General features: G+C 48.6%; 1 protein-coding gene across 1 annotated transcript in view; it reads left to right on the top strand.

The window, feature by feature from the left end:
• Positions 1–18,121, top strand: part of LOC142302706 (uncharacterized) — a 76,958-nt gene extending 58,837 nt beyond the window's left edge. Inside the window, exons 7-8 of the mRNA XM_075343823.1 lie at positions 6,034–6,129; positions 17,452–18,121. Coding sequence (XP_075199938.1) covers positions 6,034–6,129; positions 17,452–17,567 — 212 coding nt within the window. The 3' untranslated portion in view covers positions 17,568–18,121. The remainder of the gene's footprint in view (positions 1–6,033; positions 6,130–17,451) is intronic.
• The last annotated feature ends 5,212 nt before the right edge of the window (positions 18,122–23,333 follow it).

Raw genomic sequence — 23,333 nt, 5'->3', positions numbered from 1 at the left:
ATTTTCTGGTGACCGACTGTTTGGTGAGCGTTTGGATGAAATCATTAAACAGTCCAAGGGTAAGGATTCATCCTTACCTCAGCCCAGACAAAACAAACCCCAACAGAGGAGGGGACAGTCGGGGTTTCGGTCCTTTCGAGGCTCGGGCAGGTCCCGATTCTCCTCGTCCAAAAGGACTCAAAAGGATCAGAGGAGCTCAGATTCTTGGCGGGCTCAGTCACGCCCAAAAAAGACAGCCGGAAGACCCGCTACCAAGGCGGCTTCCTCATGACTTTCGGCCTCCTCTCTCCGCATCCTCGGTCGGTGGCAGGCTCTCCCGCTTTGGCGACATTTGGCTGCCACAGGTCAAAGACCGTTGGGTGAGAGACATTCTGTCTCACGGGTACAGGATAGAGTTCAGTTCTCGTCCTCCAACTCGATTCTTCAGAACTTCTCCACCTCCCGACCGAGCCGATGCTCTTCTGCAAGCGGTGTGCACTCTAAAGGCAGAAGGAGTGGTGACCCCTGTTCCTCTTCAGGAGCAAGGTCACGGTTTTTACTCCAATTTGTTTGTGGTGCCAAAAAAGGACGGGTCTTTCCGTCCCGTTCTGGATCTAAAACTGCTCAACAAGCACGTGAAAACCAGGCGGTTCCGGATGGAATCCCTCCGCTCCGTCATCGCCTCAATGTCTCAAGGAGATTTCCTAGCATCAATAGACATCAAGGATGCTTATCTCCACGTGCCGATTGCTCCAGAGCATCAGCGTTTTCTACGCTTCGTTATAGGAGACGAACACCTTCAGTTCGTAGCTCTGCCTTTCGGGCTGGCGACAGCCCCACGGGTCTTCACCAAGGTCATGGCAGCAGTAGTAGCAGTCCTGCACTCTCAAGGTCACTCTGTGATCCCGTATTTGGACGATCTACTGGTCAAGGCACCCTCTCAAGAGGCATGCCAACACAGCCTGAACGTTGCGCTGGAGACTCTCCAGAGTTTCGGGTGGATCATCAACTTTTCAAAGTCAAATCTGACCCCGACCCAATCGCTAACATATCTTGGCATGGAGTTTCATACTCTCTCAGCGATAGTGAAGCTTCCGCTGGACAAACAGCGTTCACTACAGACAGGGGTGCAATCTCTCCTTCAAGGCCAGTCACACCCCTTGAGACGCCTCATGCACTTCCTAGGGAAGATGGTAGCAACAATGGAGGCAGTCCCTTTCGCGCAGTTTCATCTGCGTCCACTACAATGGGACATTCTCCGCCAATGGGACGGGAAGTCGACGTCCCTCGACAGGAACGTCTCTCTTTCTCAGGTGGCCAAGGAATCTCTTCGGTGGTGGCTTCTTCCCACCTCATTGTCAAAAGGAAAGTCCTTTCTACCCCCATCCTGGGCGGTGGTTACGACAGACGCGAGTCTTTCAGGGTGGGGAGCAGTTTTTCTCCACCACAGGGCTCAAGGTACGTGGACTCAGCAAGAGTCCACCCTTCAGATCAATGTTCTGGAAATCAGAGCAGTGTATCTTGCCCTACAAGCCTTCCAGCAGTGGCTGGAAGGCAAGCAAATCCGAATTCAGTCGGACAACTCCACAGCGGTGGCATACATCAACCACCAAGGAGGAACACGCAGTCGGCAAGCCTTCCAGGAAGTCCGGCGGATTCTGACGTGGGTGGAAGACATGGCATCCACCATATCCGCAGTTCACATCCCAGGCGTGGAAAACTGGGAAGCAGACTTCCTCAGTCGCCAGGGTATGGACGCAGGGGAATGGTCTCTTCACCTGGACGTGTTTCAGGAGATCTGTCACCGCTGGGGGATGCCGGACGTCGACCTAATGGCGTCCCGGCACAACAACAAGGTCCCGGCTTTCATGGCACGGTCTCACGATCACCGAGCTCTGGCGGCGGACGCCTTAGTTCAAGATTGGTCGCAGTTCCGGCTACCTTATGTGTTCCCACCTCTGGCACTGTTGCCCAGAGTGCTGCGCAAGATCAGGTCCGACTGCCGCCGCGCCATCCTCGTCGCTCCAGACTGGCCGAGGAGGTCGTGGTACCTGGATCTCTGGCACCTCACGGTAGGCCAACCGTGGGCACTTCCAGACCGACCAGACTTGTTGTCCCAAGGGCCGTTTTTCCATCGGAATTCTGCGGCCCTGAACCTGACTGTGTGGCCATTGAGTCCTGGATCCTAGCGTCTTCAGGATTATCTCAAGAGGTCATTGCCACCATGAGACAGGCTAGGAAACTAACCTCTGCCAAGATCTACCACAGGACGTGGAAGATATTCTTAGCTTGGTGCTCCTGCTCAGGAAGTTTCTCCCTGGCCATTTGCATTGCCTACTCTTCTTTCCTTCCTGCAATCCGGTTTGGAAAAAGGTTTGTCGCTAGGCTCCCTTAAAGGACAAGTCTCAGCGCTGTCTGTATTTTTTCAGAAACGCCTAGCACGACTTCCTCAGGTACGCACGTTCCTGCAAGGGGTTTGTCATATCGTCCCTCCTTACAAGCGGGCGTTAGAGCCCTGGGATCTGAACAGGGTTCTAATTGCTCTCCAGAAGCCGCCTTTCGAGCCTATGAGGGATGTTTCCCTTTCTCGCGTGTCGCAGAAAGTGGTTTTTCTAGTAGCAGTCACGTCTCTTCGGAGAGTGTCTGAGCTAGCAGCGCTGTCATGCAAATCTCCCTTCCTGGTGTTTCACCAGGACAAGGTGGTTCTGCGCCCGATTCCGGAGTTTCTCCCTAAGGTGGTATCCCCCTTTCATCTCAATCAGGATATCTCCTTACCTTCTTTGTGTCCTCATCCAGTTCATCAATGTGAAAAGGATTTGCATTTGTTGGATCTGGTGAGAGCACTCAGAATCTACATTTCCCGCACGGCGCCTCTGCGCCGCTCGGATGCACTCTTTGTCCTTGTCGCTGGTCAGCGTAAAGGGTCGCAAGCTTCCAAATCCACCCTTGCTCGGTGGATCAAGGAACCAATTCTTGAAGCCTACCGTTCTGCTGGGATTCCGGTTCCCTCAGGGCTGAAGGCCCATTCTACCAGAGCCGTGGGTGCGTCCTGGGCTTTACGGCACCAGGCTACGGCTCAGCAGGTGTGTCAGGCAGCTACCTGGTCGAGTCTGCACACTTTTACCAAGCATTATCAGGTGCATACCTACGCTTCGGCGGACGCCAGCCTAGGTAGACAAGTCCTTCAGGCGGCGGTTGCCCACCTGTAGGAAAGGGCTTTTTTTACGGCCCTATCACGAGGTGTTATTTTACCCACCCAGGGACTGCTTTTGGACGTCCCAATTCTCTGGGTCTCCCAATTAGGAGCGATAAAGAAGGGAATTTTGTTACTTACCGTAAATTCCTTTTTCTTCTAGCTCCAATTGGGAGACCCAGCACCCGCCCTGTTTTCTTAGGGATTTTTGTTTTTTCGGGTACACATGTTGTTCATGTTGAATGGTTTCAGTTCTCCGATGTTTCGTCGGATCGAATTTGTTTTTTAAACCAGTTATTGGCTTTCCTCCTTCTTGCTCTTGCACTAAAACTGAGGAGCCCGTGATCCCACGGGGGGTGTATAGGCAGAAGGGGAGGGGCCTTACACTTTTAAGTGTAGTGCTTTGTGTGGCCTCCGGAGGCAAGTTAGCTATACACCCAATTGTCTGGGTCTCCCAATTGGAGCTAGAAGAAAAGGAATTTATGGTAAGTAAACAAAATTCCCTTCTTTTATTGGTACTGTGTGTGTGTATATGTATATGTGTGTGTGTGTGTGTGTGTGTGTGTGTGTGTGTGTATAATATAATATAATATATAATATAATATATAATATAATATAATATTATATAATATAATATTATATTATATTATATTATTATATTATATTATATTATATTATATTATATTATATTATATTTTCACTTGTTCATTATAGCAAACGTGCACATTCTTTGTTTAAATATAAACTATTTTTTTTTTTATACATATCCCTTTCTTGTAACTAATAGTTTTACAATTAGCACTATATAGAAATTTTGACCAACATCTTTTGTAATGTTCCCCATATTGTTGTAACGTGCCCATCCTTGTCCCCTTGTAGTATTGTGCCCCATCCCACAGTAATGTGCTCATCCTTGTTCACCTCCTAAAGTAATGTTCCCCATCCTTGTCCCCATCTTGTAGTAATGTGTTCATCCATGTCCCCATCTTATAGTAATGATCCCCATCCTTGTCCCCTTGTAGCAATGTCCCCATCCTATAGTGCTGTCCCCATTCTATAGTAATGTGCCTATCCTTTAGTAATGTGCCAACCTTGTCCCCATCCTATAGTAATGTCCCCAGCATTATCCCTTTTCTATAGTAATGGTTCCCATCCTTGTCCCCTTGTAGTTATGTCCCTATCCTACAGTAATGTGCCCACCTTGTCCCCATCCTGTAGTAATGTCCCCAGCCTACAGTACTGTGCCCATCCTATAGTCATGTGCCAATCCTAGTCCCTATCCTATAGTACTGTGCCCATACTATAGTAATAATGTGCCCATCCTTGTAATGTCCCAATCCTATAGTAATGTCCCCAGCTTTATCCCAGTCTCATAGTAATGTGCACACTTTGTCCCCATCCTGTAGTAATGGGTCAGCAGCTCCCCTCACCTTCCACAGACCCCGTAGTGAAGCTGAGGGGAGTGGTCTGCGGCCCCAGATCCAGTGATTGGAGAGATCGGTCACAAGTCCGGTCTCTCCAATCAGAGCTGGGGCGGGTGAAACACAGGTCACCCAGCTCCAGCCAATGACAGGGCTACAGCTGCCCTGATCTTGGCTGGATTTCAATGTTTCAGCGATTTTCAATGCCTGAAACATTAGTGGCTGTGATTGGCTGAGCGGCGTTCGTCAGCCAATCACAGCCTCCGTAGGTCCGGGGAGGTCCCCCTCCTCCCCGAATCTAAGGTATTGCAGTGATCGTTGCAACCGGTGGCTGCGATTTCGCCATGACGTACTGGGTACGTCATGGGTCCTTAAGTACCAGGGAGCCATAACGTACCCAGGACGTCATAGGTCGCTAAGGGGTTAACGTCCAACACACACACACACACACACACCCACCATTCTTCTCACCTGTCCCGCGCTGCCTCATCTCTGCTTCGTGCGGCCCCCAGATCCGTGCCCCTGTTCACTATCGCGGCCGGTGCAGTGTCACTGTCAGTGATTTATGTGAGATGATTGTATTGGCGGCGCGGAGAGCGCAGCGCCAGCAACACATTCATCTGACAAAGTGCAGACAGTGGCTGCAGCCCCTGCCGCGATAGTGAACAGGGGCACGGGCCTCGGGGCCGCACGAACTACTGAGGGGCCGCGTGTTTGAGACCCCTGCTCTAGACCAATGGTTCCCAAACTCCGGTCCTCATGACCCCCAACAGGTCATGTTTTCAGGATTTCCTTAATATAGCAAGGTGATTCCTTGATGATAATTCCATCACCTGTTCAATAGTAAGAAAATCCTGAAAACATGACCTGTTGGGGGCCGTGAGGACTGGAGTTTGGGAAACCCTGCTCTAGCCACACCACCACCTGTGGTCAGAAGTCTTCTTCCTTCTGGACGAGAGCAAATTTTTTTCTCAAAGGAGTTTTGCCCAAAATACATTTATACGGGATCTAAACTACAAGAGTCACCTGCTTTAGCCATGAAAGGAGTATTCCCAGAATGTAAAGTTTTCCTTGTCCGTTATTTGTGGGTCTTCTGGGGAAAGCTGAGTACAGTGCTCCATTATCTCCAGCAGATCCAGAGGTTGAGCACTTTCACCTCTGCTCCATTCTAGACTGGACTCTAGAGATCCTGTTTTTCAGGCTGAGTCCTCAGCAGTCAGACCCTCAGCGGTCAGGAAGTTCTCACCAAACTTCTGCTTATTCTGGGGATACCCCTCTAAGAATACATCATAATATGCAAATGATGGCATTGCCTAAATTTTTTTTTTTTTTTTTTTCTCATTTGGTTTTCTAGTTTTTATCTTGTAAAAAAATAAATTAAAGTGAAATGATATTCTGAAATAACTCTAATCCACATGTAACACTTGCCCTTTGTTGCAGCCTACGCCGCTTCCTCCCAGATGCACCCAGATATGAAATTCCGCCCTTTGTCCCAAGGCAGTCGCCAATCCAAGTCCCGAGTGTATGAAAAACCAGGTGAGGTGGAGACATGCCATATATAACATAACCAGCACACCACATGATTTCATTTGCAGAAGCCATGTTTCTTAGAACCTGTCACCAGGTTAAAAATGGCCAGATTTTGCACTTTTTTTACTTGTGGAAATTGGCCATATGGGTCCAGGATATGGGCCTTTACTTACTGCTAATTTGTATGGCCTTCACCAGGAGGGCATGGCTTAGTCTTGGGGGTGTGTCTTTAAACTGTTTTGCATAATTACCCTGTAAGCACCACCCACTTGACAGAAATCAGAAATATTAGTTGTAAATAATATGGTCCATATCTCATGAACTGTACAACGGTATTAAGAAATGAACAATGGCGATCTTGAAGAATCAGGGCCTTAGTTTAAGTTAGTCTTGAGAGCGTGTGGTGAAGTCAGCTGCCCGATTCATTAAGCATCTTTCTGTAATGGGTGCGAGTGGAGAGTGGACCCACTGGACCAAGGCATGGATCTCTACCTTGGAGGAGCGTACCTGAATGGCTACCGAGATTTCACTAGACTACAAGAGGTTGGGATAGCCTTACGCTGGTAGGTAACCGCCAGGGGCAGTGCCAGGAGATCTCTACCTCAGCAGCTAAAAGACACTGACAGTGTCTGTAATGGCAGATGCAGCAGGGATGGCTGATGCTTCAGGCTTGGCTGGTATGGAGAAATGCAGCAGCGGGGTTCAGCAGATACAGCTGGTACCGGATAGTTGTGGCAGCGGGGTTCAGAACATAGAGCTGGCACTGATGGTTGCAGCAGGGGGTTCAGCAGGTACTGAAACAGTTGGGTATTAGTAATGCAGCACACAACAATACAGCAGCAGCACAAGGGACCTGACAACTAGCAACGTATAAACCACATTGCCCAGGCATCTCCCTTAAGAGGTGGGTGCCTTAAATACCTGGTTAAGGGCATACTGGGCTTTTAAGAAAAGGGGCAAGGGCGCCCTAGGAGAGCTCCGAAGAGGCCTGTGCAGCGTGCACAGGTCCCGGGAGGCAGCAGCAGGAACCAGGGATGGTGCAGCCACCGCTGAGCGTCTGGGAATGTAAAAGTATTGGCGTACCTGCTGGGGGAGGAGGAAGGACAGTGCAGGGATGCCGGTGCCTGTATTACCCTTTCATTTTTCATTCAGGTCTTAAGTGGCTTGTGCCTCACCACAACTCCTCTTAAATTAGACTAGCAGGTGTCACCACGCCCCAGCTTCGCCATTTTTGGCGGAACTGACAAACTAGCATGAAGATGGCAAAAAATTATAAATGTTTGCACCACCTCAAGTCGCTCTAAAATTTTGCAGCTTTTTCAAAGTGTGTAAAGCAAAATTGATGAATTGGGGCTTCATTCTCGTGAGAGCAGCGGGAGCAAAAGACGGCCATTTGTGTCTCGGTAACAAGTCCTCTATGGTTTGCTATTAAAAAAAAAAAAAAAAGTGGTGAGTAAAGTTTACTTCTATGATGGTGTTTTTGTTTTCTTCGTCGCTCCATTGGGAGACCCAGACGATTGGGTGTATAGCTACTGCCTCCGGAGGCCACACAAAGCATTACACTAAAAAGTGTAAGGCCCCCTCCCCTTCTGGCTATACACCCCCAGTGGGATCACTGGCTCACCAGTTTTCTGCTTTGTGCGAAGGAGGTCAGACATCCACGCATAGCTCCACTGTTTAGTCAGCAGTAGCTGCTGACTATATCGGATGGAAGAAAAGAGGGCCCATATAGGGCCCCCAGCATGCTCCCTTCTCACCCCACTGGTGGTTTGTAAGGTTGAGGTACCTATTGCTGGTACGGCGGCTGGAGCCCACATGCTGTTTTCCTTCCACATCCCCCTGAGGGCTCTGAGGAAGTGGGATCTTACCGGCCCCAAAGCCCTGAGGCCGGGCTCCATCCACAGACCCATTGAACCTGCTGGATACGGAGCTGGGTACCGTTCAGGGACATGGCCCTGCACCATTCAGGTACTCTGTGTCCCCGTACACACAGGCACAGCACACTCCAGACTTGCTGGGTGTGCTAGTGCGCCGGGGACAGTAAAGGGTTACAGTCACTGCAGCCTAGCTGAGTGACTTTATGTATGGGGAACTACCGCGCCGGACGCTCCGGGAGCGGCGGCGCGGCTGGGACTTGTAGTGCGCCGGGGACTTAGCGCCGACCGCGCTTTTACGGCGGCGGCGCTTATAAATCCAGTCCCCGGCTTTTGCGGCCTAGCTCCGCTTCGTTCCCGCCTCCACCCTGTCAATCAGGGTAGGGGAGAGACGCTGTACAATCAGCAGCGCCGAGGGCTGGAGCCTTATTTACATGCTCCAGCCCTCTCACTGGACACTGTGGGACGCCGGTTTCCCGCTCTGACTTGGGGGCACGCCCACGGCCCGCCCCTACTCACACGAGCTGGAGAAGGACGCTGGCAGCCATTCCTGCAGTCCGAGCTGAGACATCGGACTCTGGGCAACCAGGCACAGGACTAGGGCGACCACACACCCGCTTATAGGCGGGCGGTAAGCGGCACATGAAGTGCTGACCCCACTAAATACCGCAGTTGTCCATTTGTATTTTTATGCTTACACTGCATAGGTCGCTATTTTTTGGCTATATGCCCCTCTTAGATGGCGACACATCAGCAGCAGGAAAGCAGGGGTGCTAAGGCACAGGCTTTCTATGCTGCTTGTATTGCATGTACTGAAGTGTTCATGTGTATTTATGCTTGAATGCTATACACTGCACTGTACGGTCGCTCGTCTGGGCTATTTTCGCCTAGAATGACTAGACTACAGCAGCAGAAAAGCAGGGGTGCTGAGGCACAGGTTTTTTCTATGCTGCTTGTATTGCAGGGGTTGCAGTGTTCATTGTACTTATGCTTGTATGCTATACATTGCACTGTATGGTCGATATTCTGGGCTATATTCCCCTAGATGGCTAGTCTACAGCAGCAGAAAAGCAGGGGTGCCAAGGCACAGGCTTTCTATGCTGCTTGTATTGCATGTGCTGCAGTGTTCATTGTACTTTATGCTTGTATGCTATACATTGCATTGTACGGTCGCCATTCTTAGCTCTATGTCCTAGATGGCTAGTCGGCAGCAGCATATAAGCAACACAGGCTTTCGATGCTGTTGTTACTGCATGTGATACTGTTCCACGGCACTGAACCCCATTGTGTGCAATGCTCCCCTGGAGCACTTGGTCAGCCGGGGTCTCTACTAGACGTGGCCAAAGGAACCACCTGTCAACCCTGTCCAAGGACAGGGATGGAGTTGCAATGGGATAGAGACTTGCAGTCCGGACAGGCCATGGGCAATCTGGATCATTGCTCCCTGGCCACCCTCATTGGGAATAAAATCGGTGCTCCGGGGGGGGGGTCCCAGGAGGCTCTCTGTATGATGAGGCAGACGTAGCTCATCAGGACTTTGATCCTGACAACGCTCTCAATCCGGATACACCGGATAGTGACGCCATAAGGAATGATCCTATAGTGTCCATCAATGGAATGTTGGATCTTTCTCCCTCAGCTCCCCCAGCGGAGGAGTCAGCTGCACAGCAGGAGAAGTCCCATTTCAGTAGCTCAAACGTATATTGAGTATTTTTCTGGCCACGCTGACTTCAGAGAAGCAGTCCAGGAACACCACGCTTACCAGATAAGCGTTTTCTCCAAACGTATTAAGGATACACGTTATCCTTTTCCCCCTGACGTGGTCAAGCGCGGGACCCAGGGTCCAAAGGTGGATCCTCCAATCTCCAGGCTTGCGGCTAGAGCTATAGTTGCAGTGGAGATGGGACTTCACTTAAAGATGCCAGACAGATGGACTCTGGTTGAAATCTGTCTATGAGGCTATCGGCGTGTCGGTTGCTCCGGCATTTACAGCCGTATGGGCACCCTAAGCTTTTCAGCTGTTCTTGCACAGCTGGTCTTGAGCATATGTACATTTGTGCCGCAGGGGCGTCCGTAACCTCGCAATGTCTGCATTGCGACTTACCCTATTAATGCTGTCCTGGAAGGACAGTCGAGGTTTCGGTCCTTCCCAAGCTCGGGCAGGTCCCAATTGTCCTCGTCCAAAAGAGCTGAAAAGCCTCAGAGGGGCTCAGTTTCCGGGGGCTCAATCACGCCCAAGGAAGGCAGCCGGAGGAACCGCTACCAAGGCGGTCTCCTCATGACTCTCAGCTCTCTCATCTCTCCGCATCCGCGGTTGATGGCAGACTCGCTCGCCTTTGGCGACATTTAGCTGCCACAGGTCACAGACCGGTGGGTGAGGGACATTGTGCCCACGTGCACAGGACAGAGTTCTGTTCTCGTCCTCCGACTCGATTCTTCAGAACGTCCCCACCTCCCCACCGAGCCGATGCTCTTCTGCACGCAGAAGGAGTGGTAATCCCTGTTCCTCTTCAGGAACAAGACACGGTTTTCCTCCAATCTGGTTGTGGTGCCAAAAAAGGATGGCTCTTTCCGTTCCGTTCTGGACCTAAAACTGCTCAACAAGCACGTGGAGGCCAGGCGGTTCCGGATGAAACCCTCCGCTCCGTCATTGCCTCAATGTCTCAAGGATATTTCCTAGCATCAATAGACATCAAAGATGCTTATCTCCACGTGCCGATTGCTACAGAGCACCAATGTTTTCCACGTTTCGTGATGGGAGACGACCATCTTCAGTTCGTAGCTCTGCCATTCGGTCTGGCGACAACCCCACGGGTGTTCACCAAGGTCATGGCGGCAGTGGTAGCAGTCTTGCACTCACAGGAACACTCTGTGATCCCTTACTTGGACGATCTACTTGCAAGGCACCCTCTCAAGAGGCATGCCAACTCAGCCTGAATGTTGCGCTGGAGACTCTCCAGACGTTCGGGTGGATCATCGACTTCTCAAAGTCAAACCTGACCGACCCAATCACTAACGTATCTTGGCATGGAGTTTCATACCCTCTCAGCGCTAGTGAAGCTTCCGCTGGACAAGCAGCGGTCACTACAGACTGGGGTGCAGACTCTCCGTCAAGGTCAGTCGCACTCCTTAAGACGCCTCATGCACTTCCTCGGGAAGATGGTGGCGGCAATGGAGGCGGTTCCGTTTGCGCAGTTTCATCTGCGTCCTCTTATTGGGACATTCTCCGCCAATGGGACGGGAAGTCAACATCCCTGAACAGGAAAGTATCCTTTTCACAGAAGGACTCTCTGCAATGGTGGCTTCTTCCCACCTCATTATCACAGGGAAGATCCTTCCTACCACCGTCTTGGGCGGTAGTCACGACAGACGCGAGTCTGTCAGGGTGGGGAGCAGTTTTTCTCCACCACAGGGCTCAGGGTACGTGGACTCAGCAGGAGTCCACCCTTCAGATCCATGTTCTGGAAATCAGAGCAGTGTATCTTGCCCTACTAGCCTTCCAGCAGTGGCTGGAAGGAAAGCAGATCCGAATTCAGTCGGACAACTCCACAGCGGTGGCATACATCAATCACCAAGGAGGGACACGCAGTCGGCAAGCCTTCCAGGAAGTCCGGCGGATTCTGACGTGGGTGGAAGCCACGGCCTCCACCGTATCCGCAGTTCACATCCCCGGCGTAGAAAACTGGGAAGCAGACTTCCTCAGCCGCCAGGGCATGGACGCAGGGGAATGGTCCCTTCACCCGGACGTGTTTCAGGAAATCTGTAGCCGCTGGGGAAGGCCGGACGTCGACCTAATGGCGTCCAGGCACGACAACAAGGTCCCAACCTTCATAGCACGGTCTCGCGATCACGGAACTCTGGCGGCAGACGCCTTAGTGCAAGATTGGTCGCAGTTCCGGCTCCCTTATGTGTTTCCACCTCTGGCACTCTTGCCCAGAGTGCTACGCAAGATCAGATCCGACTGCAGCCGCGTCATACTCGTCGCCCCAGACTGGCCAAGGAGGGCGTGGTATCCGGATCTGTGGCATCTCACGGTCGGCCAACCGTCGGCACTACCAGACCGACCAGACTTACTGTCCCAAGGGCCGTTTTTCCATCGGAATTCTGCGGCCCTGAACCTGACTGTGTGGCCATTGAGTCCTGGATCCTAGGGTCTTCAGGATTATCCCAAGGGGTCGTTGCCACCATGAGACAGGCTAGGAAGCCCACGTCCGCTAAGATCTACCACAGAACGTGGAGGATATTCTTATCCTGGTGCTCTGCTCAGGGAGTGTCTCCCTGGCCTTTTGCATTGCCTACCTTTCTTTCTTTCCTGCAATCTGGGTTAGAAAAAGGTTTGTCGCTCGGCTCCCTTAAAGGGCAAGTCTCGGCGCTATCCGTCTTTTTTCAAAAGCGTCTAGCACAACTTCCTAAGGTGCGCACGTTCCTGCAGGGGGTTTGTCATATTGTACCCCCGTACAAGCGGCCGTTAGATCCATGGGATCTGAACAGGGTACTAGTTGCCCTCCAGAAGACACCCTTCGAGCCTCTGAGGGAGGTTTCACTTTCTAGACTATCACAGAAAGTGGCTTTTCTGGTAGCGATCACATCTCTTCGGAGAGTGTCTGAGCTAGCAGCGCTGTCATCCAAGGCTCCTTTCCTGGTCTTCCACCAGGACAAGGTAGTGCTGCGCCCCATTCAGGAGTTTCTCCCGAAGGTGGTATCCTCTTTTCATCTTAATCAGGATATCTCTTTGCCTTCTTTTTGTCCTCATGCAGTTCATCGGTATGAGAAGAATTTACATTTGTTAGATCTGGTGAGAGCACTCAGAATCTACATTTCCCGCACGGCGCCCCTGCGCCGCTCGGATGCACTCTTTGTCCTTGTCGCTGGTAAGCGCAAAGGGTCGCAGGCTTCCAAAGCCACCCTGGCTCGATGGATCAAAGAACCAATTCTTGAAGCCTACCGTTCTGCTGGGCTTCCGGTTCCATCAGGGCTGAAGGCCCATTCTACCAGAGCCGTGGGTGCGTCCTGGGCATTGCGACACCAGGCTACGGCTCAACAGGTGTGCCAGGCGGCTACCTGGTCGAGTCTGCACACCTTCACCAAACATTATCAGGTGCATACCTATGCTTCGGCAGACGCCAGCCTAGGTAGAAGAGTCCTGCAGGCGGCAGTTGCCTCCCCGTAGGGGAGGGCTGTCTTCGCAGCTCTAACATAAGGTATTTCTTTACCCACCCAGGGACAGCTTTTGGACGTCCCAATCGTCTGGGTCTCCCAATGGAGCGACGAAGAAGGGAATTTTGTTACTTACCGTAAATTCCTTTTCTTCTAGCTCCTATTGGGAGACCCAGCACCCGCCCTGTTGTCCTTCGGGATTTTTGGGTTTTTTCGGGTACACATGTTGTTCATGTTGAACGGTTTCTCAGTTCTCCGATGTTACTCGGAGTGAATTTGTTTAACCAAGTTATTGGCTTTCCTCCTTCTTGCTTTTGCACTAAAACTGGTGAGCCAGTGATCCCACTGGGGGTGTATAGCCAGAAGGGGAGGGGCCTTACACTTTTTAGTGTAATGCTTTGTGTGGCCTCCGGAGGCAGTAGCTATACACCCAATCGTCTGGGTCTCCCAATAAAAGCTAGAAGAAAAGGAATTTACGGTAAGTAACAAAATTCCCTTCTTCTGGATACCTGTATAATTATTTTTGGCACATTCCAGCAGGTATTTTCTGGATTTGGTGCTTGGATTTCTTGCCTTAGCGGTCACTGTATTACAATCATGTAACCAGAAGAGGCTCCGCTAATCCTCCTCCACCTCTAATTGTTACAGTAAACCATTCACAGCGGGCGCAGTTTGGGGCATCGGTGTTAGTCGCACATGTTCCTGCTTAGGATTTGGCCGTTTGCCGCTTTTCTTATCTCCGATGAATGCATGAAACAGTTACCGTGAATATCTCCACATGTGGATGTTCTGCAGATGCCTGAAGCAGGGCCTCCTCTGCGAGTGATGTGGCGCTTGCAGATTTTATGCCTTTTGGGACAAGCTTATGGTACTTTACAGCATCTACTGTATTTTACTGAAGCAAAGTTTGTGGATGAGTGCAAAGACTCTTCCTTAGCCTTGTAAACATGGCGCTTCCTAGTGTTGTTTTCAGCCCAACTTTAAGGCTTTGTGCACATGTTGCAGAAATTTTCTGCATCAAATCTGCACTTTGTCAGAAGAGCGCATGCATGCGTGTTTGCTGCATTTTTGTAACTTATGTTTGTCTTAAAGGGAACCTGTCAGGTCCAAAATGCACCCAGAACCATGAGCAGTTCTGGGTGTATATTGCTAATCCCTGCCTAACCGTCCCTGTATACACTAGCATAGGTAAAGAGATCTTTAGAAAAGTATTTCTAAAGATCCTTTATGATATGGTAATGAGCGAGGGGACTAGTGGCAGAGCATTTGTTCCTGCTCTCATTCCGCCCTCTTAGCCCCTGTGGGTATTGCCTTGTGTCATCACTTTACGCTAGTGTATACAGGGACAGTTAGGCAGGGATTAGTAATATGTACCCAGAACTCCTCGTGGTCCTGGCTGCATATTGCACCTGACAGGTTCACGTTAATGAAGTTAGTGGGTGGAAGGGCTAAGAAAAATGCAGGAAAAAAAATGCACCAAGAATTGACATGCTGCAGATTTTCTGCACCAAATCTGCCATAAAAATAAGCAATAGTGTAGTCCTCAATCATCATGCTGAAGTATTAATGACAAGACCGCAGTCTTCTGCACCCAGATTTTTACTTGGAAGACAGCCGGTGCTACCAAGTGCTGGAAGCAAAATCTTACAGATGGTGAGGCTGCGCTTGTTGAATGTGTTCGGAAAGCTCCTGATGCAAAGGTTAATCCCATAGGCCCCGTATCTGCCTTCTGTTGGGTGGGGACGGCTGCTTTCTTTGGGGGGGGGGGGTGCTGCGTCCTTTTTTTCGGGGGCTGGCGGCAGCTGCTTTCTTTGGGGGGGGGGGGGAGGGGCTGCTTTTTTTTTTTTTTGTTTGGGGGCGGCTGCTTTCTTTGGGGGGGAGGGGGGGGGGGCGGCTGCTTTCTTTGGGGGGGAAGGGGGGGGGGGCGGCTGCTTTCTTTGAATAGTCCTGCTATTTTTTGCTGCCTGGACACTTCCTTTTGCGATTGCGACTAGGGCTTATGTTTGGACTAGGGCTTATATCTTAAGCATACTCAAAAGCCCCAAGAATCATACTAGGGGTTTTTTTTTTTTTTTTTTTTTCCTGGGCAGGTTTTATTTTTTGGGAAACGTATAAATCACAAAACCATCTGGACATCACCTTCTGCTTGTAAAAGTAGCCTAAATCCATGCAGTGCCTTTTGGAGGTGCAGCCTCACCCACTGACATCCCATGGTGAATGGGTTAAGTAAAGCACAATTAGAATTTAGTGCTAATGTCTGGATGCAGTAAAAAATTGTTTAAAAGAACAGAGAGTCCTCAGTGGTTGATACCTTTTAATGGCTAACTGAAAAGATGGTAATAATTGCAAGCTTTCGAGACTACTCAGGTCTCTTCATCAGGCATGGTATAACACAAAATCTGAAGAGTCACGTATTTATACACAACAGGACTTAGAATAGTGCAGTAAAAAAAAAAAAAAAAAAAAAAAAAAAAAAAAATGGATGCAGTAATTAATTCCTTCCGGCACGGACTGTTTCTGGTCTTCTAGCCGGCCATGCACGGCTCCTAATTTCTACTAAATGGTTCCATATGTGCTCGTCTCTGTAGGAGAGTCCCGTCCCAGGCAGATTCCTTTACTTGCAGCTCTAGAGGCAAATGCTTTCTAACACTAATTCTGTGGATAAATTCAGTTCACTGCAAAACTACTTGCTCTTCCTTTTTAACATGGACCGTTCAAGATCTCTGAAAATCTGTATGGATCAGAGGTCTAGCCCATGTCTCGGGAGGTGCTGGTCCTGGTGGAAATGCTCTACAGTCCCTTGTATTCCACGTCCTGTAGATGCTGAATCACTGGACGTGTCTGGTAACGTCATCACACATGAATTAGACCAGTGTCTGATGCACCACATTCTGGCTTGAGGAAATCCCATACTAATCCTAATGACAGCAAATTATAAAAATTTGTTTAGTCTCCTAAAATAAAAACTGAGCCGAAGATCACGAAGATGCTCCTCTACCAGATCGGCAAACTCGCATGTAAGAACGACTCTTCTGTTAACAGGTCACACTCCTTTTTACTCCATTGCAATGTGGTCGGATAAAGCTTATATTCCAGCAAGATTTCTCCCACTCGATCACAAAATGTCGTTCCTCCATGGTCTTATCACATACATCGGGGGGGATATGTGGTAACTAGAGTTGACCGGACAGTGAAAAATCCGGGTCCGGCGGCTACCCAGCGGGTTGAGAAAAGTCCGGATCCGATCCGGAGTTCGGCCCCATATATGTGAATGGGGAGTGGAATCCTGGAATCCGGGGACGAGAGAGAGGGAGAATACTGATCTGGATCATGCACCCTGAATCCCGCGTCCGGGTCGGACTTGGATCTGCCACTCAAACCATGTGGATCCGGATTTTGCCAATCCGGATCCGCTCAACACTAGTGGTAACCTTTGTTACTTGGGTTGATGGGACACATGGTTGGTGCTTATGACTGGGAAAGTGCGCCAAGTGCTCGGTCACCTTGTTATATGGTTGGATATAACATATGTTAAAAAACACAATGATATTTCTCCCAAATGCCACCCCCCCCCCCTTGCCCTGAGTCAACATGTGAAAGTTTGTTCCACTAGAATTGTGCATAATGGTCATGTTCTTTAAGACGACCACCCAAATTACTTTGAAAAGTGGGTTATTTTTTTCCAAGGTTTAATCTTGCAAGTGTTAAAGCGGCTGTCACCAGATTTCACAATGCATCACATGCAGATTTCACATCAGGTCTAAAATTCCCATTTACTAGTGTGTACAATTTGTACACACTAGTAAATGGGAATTTTAGACCTGATGTGGTTGGTGTACTTTCATAAATGATCGTACAGCCATTCTGATGCGAATGATCAAAGTTTAGTTCATCGCATTCTACCTAAACTGACATTTCCTCAGTGTCCCTCCTCCCTGCTGAGATCTCACACTGCAAAGCTGGTTGGGCATACATTGGACTCATTGACACTTGGACTCCTAAAATGCTTGTCTTAAAGGGGTTGCCTCTTTGAATGCACCATTCCCCCAGCTTCAAGGCTTTCTTCTCGCCTTCAAAAATACAACTTGCCTAATAATTCTGCGCACAGTGTAGTTAATGAGGAGAACTATAGTACATTTCTAAATGTAGGAATGTGCTAATATCACACCTCCTACATATTGGGATAGGATCTTGGAGATGGGAATACCCCTTTTGTCTGTAGCGTGTAATGTGAAATCTGGTGACCAGATCTGTATTAGTGGAAACTTCTTATAACAGGGTTGTTCCTCTCTTGCAGCGTTGATGCAGACTCATAAGGAGAGACCACGAACAGACGCGACTGTGGCAAGGAGAATGGTGTACCAAGCACTGGCGGTGCCAGAAACAACGCCGGACCACGCTGTAGCGGAGTGAGGCTATACATAGCCGCGTGTTGCTCCTGAGGACCTGCATGTGCTGGCCACATGTGCTCCGCTGGCACGTCTGGGTCACGTTGTGGAGGGTGATATCTGCACACAGGAGCCTCTCCTCCATCTGTACAAAGAATGTTGTTTTTGTATTTGGTGAGGTTGGGAACATGGAGCAGACTTTGGGGGTCTCTCTTACTTTTTAAGGTGCTAATATTGTTTGCTTCACCCTCAGTTTATTTTTGTACCGGGACAGAATTACCACCCAGAATGGCGTGGGTGCTCAAGGGAGGGGGGGGGTGGTCTATCCACTAAATTGCCACGCTGCTTTCTTTTGATACCCTGCGGGCAAGTTGTCATTTATTTAGCCCAACCAGATGTTTAAAGCAAAGTTGTATGCATTTGATTAGGCAGATGAGTTCATTATCCCATAAACCCGTGTCAGAAGAAGGGGGGAGAGTTTAGTCTTCCATTCCAGATGCCTTAAAGCAGCAGTACCTCAATATTGACTTGTTTTAAATGTTTAATAAAACCAGTTGCAATGCAAAACCATGCAGCGGCCATATTGTTTGTATCCAACATGTGACGGGGACATGATCATGATTTCATGGTTTTTGGGTTTTTTACTTTTTTTTTTTTTTTTTTTTTTTTATATCCATCCCACTCTGAATGACAAACCCGTGCATTGTAAGAAATTAACTTTGAGGATATTCTAATTTATTTCAGTAATTTAATACAAAAAGGGAAACTCATATACCGTATTTTTCGGACTATAAGACAACCTGATCATAAGACGCACCCTGGTTTTAGAGGAGGAAAATAGGAAACTTAAATTTTAACCAAAAAATGTGGTCATGACACACTGTTATGGGGTGAGGATCTGCTGCTGACACTTATGGGGGTAATGTCCCCAAATTCTCTACTAAGGTACCCCATTCTGGTAACAACCCATCTGCCTTGTATATGATCCTGCTCATATACCCCCTCCTGCTCATATACCCCCTCCTGCTCATATAACCCCCCCCATCCATCCTGCTCATATAACCCCCCCTCCATCCTTCCTGCTCATATAACCACCCCCTCCATCCTTCCTGCTCATATAACCTCCATCCATCCTGCTCATATAACCCCCCCACCATCCATCCTGCTCATATACCCCCCCCATCCATCCTGCTCATATACCCCCCCATCCATCCTGCTCATATACCCCCCCCATCCATCCTGCTCATATACCCCCCCCCATCCATCCTGCTCATATACCCCCCCATCCATCCTGCTCATATACCCCCCCATCCATCCTGCTCATATACCCCCCCATCCATCCTGCTCATATACCCCCCCATCCATCCTGCTCATATACCCCCCCCATCCATCCTGCTCATATACCCCCCCAAACCATCCTGCTCATATACCCCCCAAACCATCCTGCTCATATACCCCCCAAACCATCCTGCTCATATACCCCCCAAACCATCCTGCTCATATACCCCCCAAACCATCCTGCTCATATACCCCCCAAACCATCCTGCTCATATACCCCCCCAAACCATCCTGCTCATATAACCCCCCCCCCTCCATCCATCCTGCTCATATAACCCCCCCCATACCATCCTGCTCATATAACCCCCCCCATACCATCCTGCTCATATAACCCCCCCATACCATCCTGCTCATATAACCCCCCCCTCCATCCATCCTGCTCATATAACCCCCCCGCCCCCTCCATCCATCCTGCTCATATAACCCCCCCGCCCCTCCATCCATCCTGCTCATATAACCCCCCCGCCCCCTCCATCATCCATCCTGGTCATAATATACCCCATCCTGGTATATGGCCTGTATCCTATGGCACAGAAAAAAAAAAATAAACATTTATACTCTCCTTTCCTCACTCCCTGCAGCATCGATCATCTTCCTCTGTCTCAGCTGCAGCGCCGCTGAGTGGAGCCGTCGTCACTGTTGTCTGCAGCATCGCGATGTCTTCCTGTCTGACCGGCACAGACAGGAAGACAATCGCGATGCTGCAGACAACGGTGACTGTTCCACTCAGCGGCGCTGCAGCTGAGACAGAGTAAGATGATTGGTGTTGCAGGGGGATGGCTCCACACACTGTGACGGGTGAGTGTACTGATTCACTGCACTGATAATGATGCACGGGGACAGTGAATACAGCCACACATGATCACTCCAGGCTGTAATTGCCAGGGGTGATCACGGCCAGCTGTTAATTATGTGCACACCCCCCGCCCATCATCCCGCCCACCTGTCAGCGCTGGATTCAGCGCTGTGAGATGATGGGCAGGAGGATGGGCGTGCATATGAAATGAGCGGGCCCATGTGGTCACGGCAGTCACTGCTACAGCCTGCTTGTGCCCCCAATGACCTGCTCCACCGCAGCACCCTCATTCTCCGCAGCCACATTCAAACCATAAGACGCACCCCCCACTTTCCCCCAACATTTGGGGGGAAAAAGTGCGTCTTATGGTCCGAAAATTATGGTATTAGTCAGTACACACAGTGATCTATTCCTATATATTATATAATCATTACACACAGAATGATCTATTTCTACAGTGTGTCCACCCATATCCTGTCCATCGCGATTAACTTGAGAACGGCGGCAGCTATAGGCATAGAAGTGGTGTCTAGGTATAGTAAAGTAGCCATGCACTACGCAATGAAACCACCTATAGCGCCACCTGGTGGTAAACAACGGAGTTGGCATTTTTATCTCGTAAATGGAACGAGAGAGAGAAAAAAGTGAATTACAAAGTTGTAGGGCATCATCAATTCAATACGAATCGACACCTTGCATACAGAAATGCTATGATTAGAACGTGTAAAACTCACAAGGCTGTGGACGTGAAGCGATACCTCATGGAGACCTTCCTACAAGTCATTGGGTATGGTGGCTGTGTGGTGTGGCCTCCACGCTCACCTGACCTGACCCCATTGGACTTCTTTCTGTGAGGTCACATCAAACAGCAGGTGTATGCGACCCCTCCACCAACATTGCAGGACCTACGACGACGTATCACAGATGCCTGTGCAAATGTGTCACCTACCATATTGCACAACGTGCAGCAAGATACAGTATGCTGTGCAGAGGCCAGATGTGCATTGCAGCTGACGGTGGCCACTGTGAGCATCAAAGTTAAATGAGCGCCATATGCATGACCAGCATTCAATGTTTGTTTTTGGGTTTTTTGGGGGGGGGTCATGCATTTCATATCATAGCATTTCTGTATGCAAGGTGTCGATTCGTATTGAATTGATGATGCCCTACAATTTTTTTCAGGGCTGTGGAGTTGGAGTTGTGGAGTCAGAGCTCATTTTGGTGGAGTCGGTATAAAATGCACCGACTCCGACTCCTAAAATCTATAATAAATTGGAGACAGGAGTGCAATGCAGAATGTGCTGAATATTTTACTAAATATTTAGTATAATGCTTATATTTAAGTGAAAAATTTATTGTAGTACAATGTGAACATCAGACATTTAAATTATTTTTATGATACAATAATCAAGATATTTGGATAGAACAGAAAATATTTATTGGAATACAACTTTAGAACACAAAATAATTGTAAATATGTAATACAATGTGTGTGTGTGTGTGTGTGTGTGTATATATAATATATACACGATATATGTAATCTACTGTATATTACATGGTGTATTACATATTTACAATGTATTAGTTTTTTGTGTTCTAAAGTTGTATTCCAATAAATATATTTTATGTTCTATCCAAATATCTTGATTATTGTATCATAAAAATTATTAAATGTCTGATGTTCACATACATATTCATGTACTACAATAGGTGAAAAATTTAACTATAAGCAATATATGTAGGAGCCGGAGTCTGAGTTGGTGCAAGAGAAATTGAGGAGTCTGAGTCGAAGGCTTGGCTTACAGACTCCACAGCCCTGAATTTTTTAATTCTTTTTTTTCTGTCGCTCCGTTTTCGAGAGAAAAAAAATGCTAACTCCGTTGTTTTCCAGCAGGTGGCGCTATAGGTGGTTTCATTGCGTAGCACAAGGCTACTTTACTATACCTAGACACCACTTCTATGCCTATAGCTGCTGTCGTTCTCAAGTTAATGGTGGTGGACAGGATATGGGTGGACACAATGTATATACTGTATTATATAGTCATTACACACAGAGGAATCTATTGCAAGTGTTTTGTTATTGTTGATGATGATACACGGTGGCTCAGTGGTTAGCACTGCAGTCTTGCAGTGCTGGGGTCCTGGGTTCAAATCCCACCAAGGACAACATCCGCAAGGAGTTTGTATGTTCTCCCTGTGTTTTACGTGGGTTTCCTCTGGGTACTCCAAAAACATACTGATAGGGAACCTAGATTGTGAGCCCCAATGGGGACAATGCTGCCAAAGTATGTAAAGCGCTGTCTAACAGCGCTCTATAAATGAATAAATATTATATTATGGCTTACAGCCAATGAAAACCTAAAAGTCATCTCAGAAAATTAGAATATAGAAGATAAACTGAAAAATGATTTTACACTCAAATGTTGGTGCCTACTGAAGTCTGTACAGTAAATGCCTCAATACTTGGTCAGGGCTCCTTCTGCATGAATTACTGTATCAATGCGGCGTGGCATGGGGGTGATCAGACTGTGGCACTGCTGAGGGGTTATGGAAGCCCAGGTTGCTTTGATAGCATCCTTCAGCTCATCTGCAATGTTGGGTCTGGTGTCTCATCTTTCTCTTGACAATACACCATAGATTCTCTATGGGGTTTAGGTCAGGCGAGTTTGCAGGCCAATCAAGCACAGTGATACTGTGGTTAGCAAACCGGGTATTGGTACTTTTGGCAGTGTGGACAGGGGCTAAGTCCTGCTGGAAAATTAAGTTTCCATCTCCAAAAAGCTTGTCGGCAGAGGGAAGCATGAAGTGCTCTAAAATTTCCTGGTAGACGGCTGCGCTGACTTTGGTCTTGATAAAACACAATGGAGCTACACCAGCAGATGACATGGCTCCCCAAACCATCACTGATTGTGGAGACTTCACACTAGACCTCAGCAGCTTGGATTGTGGCCTCTCCACTCTTCCTCCAGACTCTGGGACCGCGATTTCCATATGAAATGCAAAATTTACTTTCATCTGAAAACACCTTGGACACTGAGAACAGTCCAGTTCTTTCTCTCCTTGGCCCAGGTAAGACTCTTCTAGCGTTGTCTATTGGTCATGAGTGGCTTGATACAAGGAATGTGATACTTGTAGACCATGTCCTGGATACGTCTGTGTGTGGTGGCTCTTGAAGCACTGACTCCAGCAGCAGCGCACTCCTTGTGAATATCCCCCAAATTTTTGAATGGCCTTTTCTTAGCAATCCTATCAAGGCTTTGGTTATCCCAGTTGCTTGTGCACCTTTTTTTCCTTCCATTCAAGTCTACAGTAATATGCTTGGATACAGCACTCTGTGAACAGCCAGCTTCTTTACCAATGACCTTTTGTAGCGTACCCTCCTTGTGGAGTGTGTGATAATGACTGCCTTCTGGACATCTGTCCATGATTGTGTAGCCTACTGAACCGGACTAAGGGACCATTTTAAACGCTTAGGAAGCGTTTGCAGGTTTTTTGTGGTAATTATTCTAATTTTCTGAGATAACGACTTTTGGGTTTTCATTGACTGTAAGCCATAATCCTCAACATTAACAGAAATAAACACGTGAAATAGATCCCACTGTGTGTAATGACTAATATATGCATTTCACTTTTTGTATTGAATTACTGAAATAGAAT

This window comes from Anomaloglossus baeobatrachus, chromosome 4, assembly GCF_048569485.1.
Source record: "Anomaloglossus baeobatrachus isolate aAnoBae1 chromosome 4, aAnoBae1.hap1, whole genome shotgun sequence".
NCBI lineage: Eukaryota > Metazoa > Chordata > Amphibia > Anura > Aromobatidae > Anomaloglossus > Anomaloglossus baeobatrachus.
The sequence above is the reverse complement of the archived record's forward strand: the minus strand, read 5'-3'. Positions and strand labels throughout refer to the sequence as shown.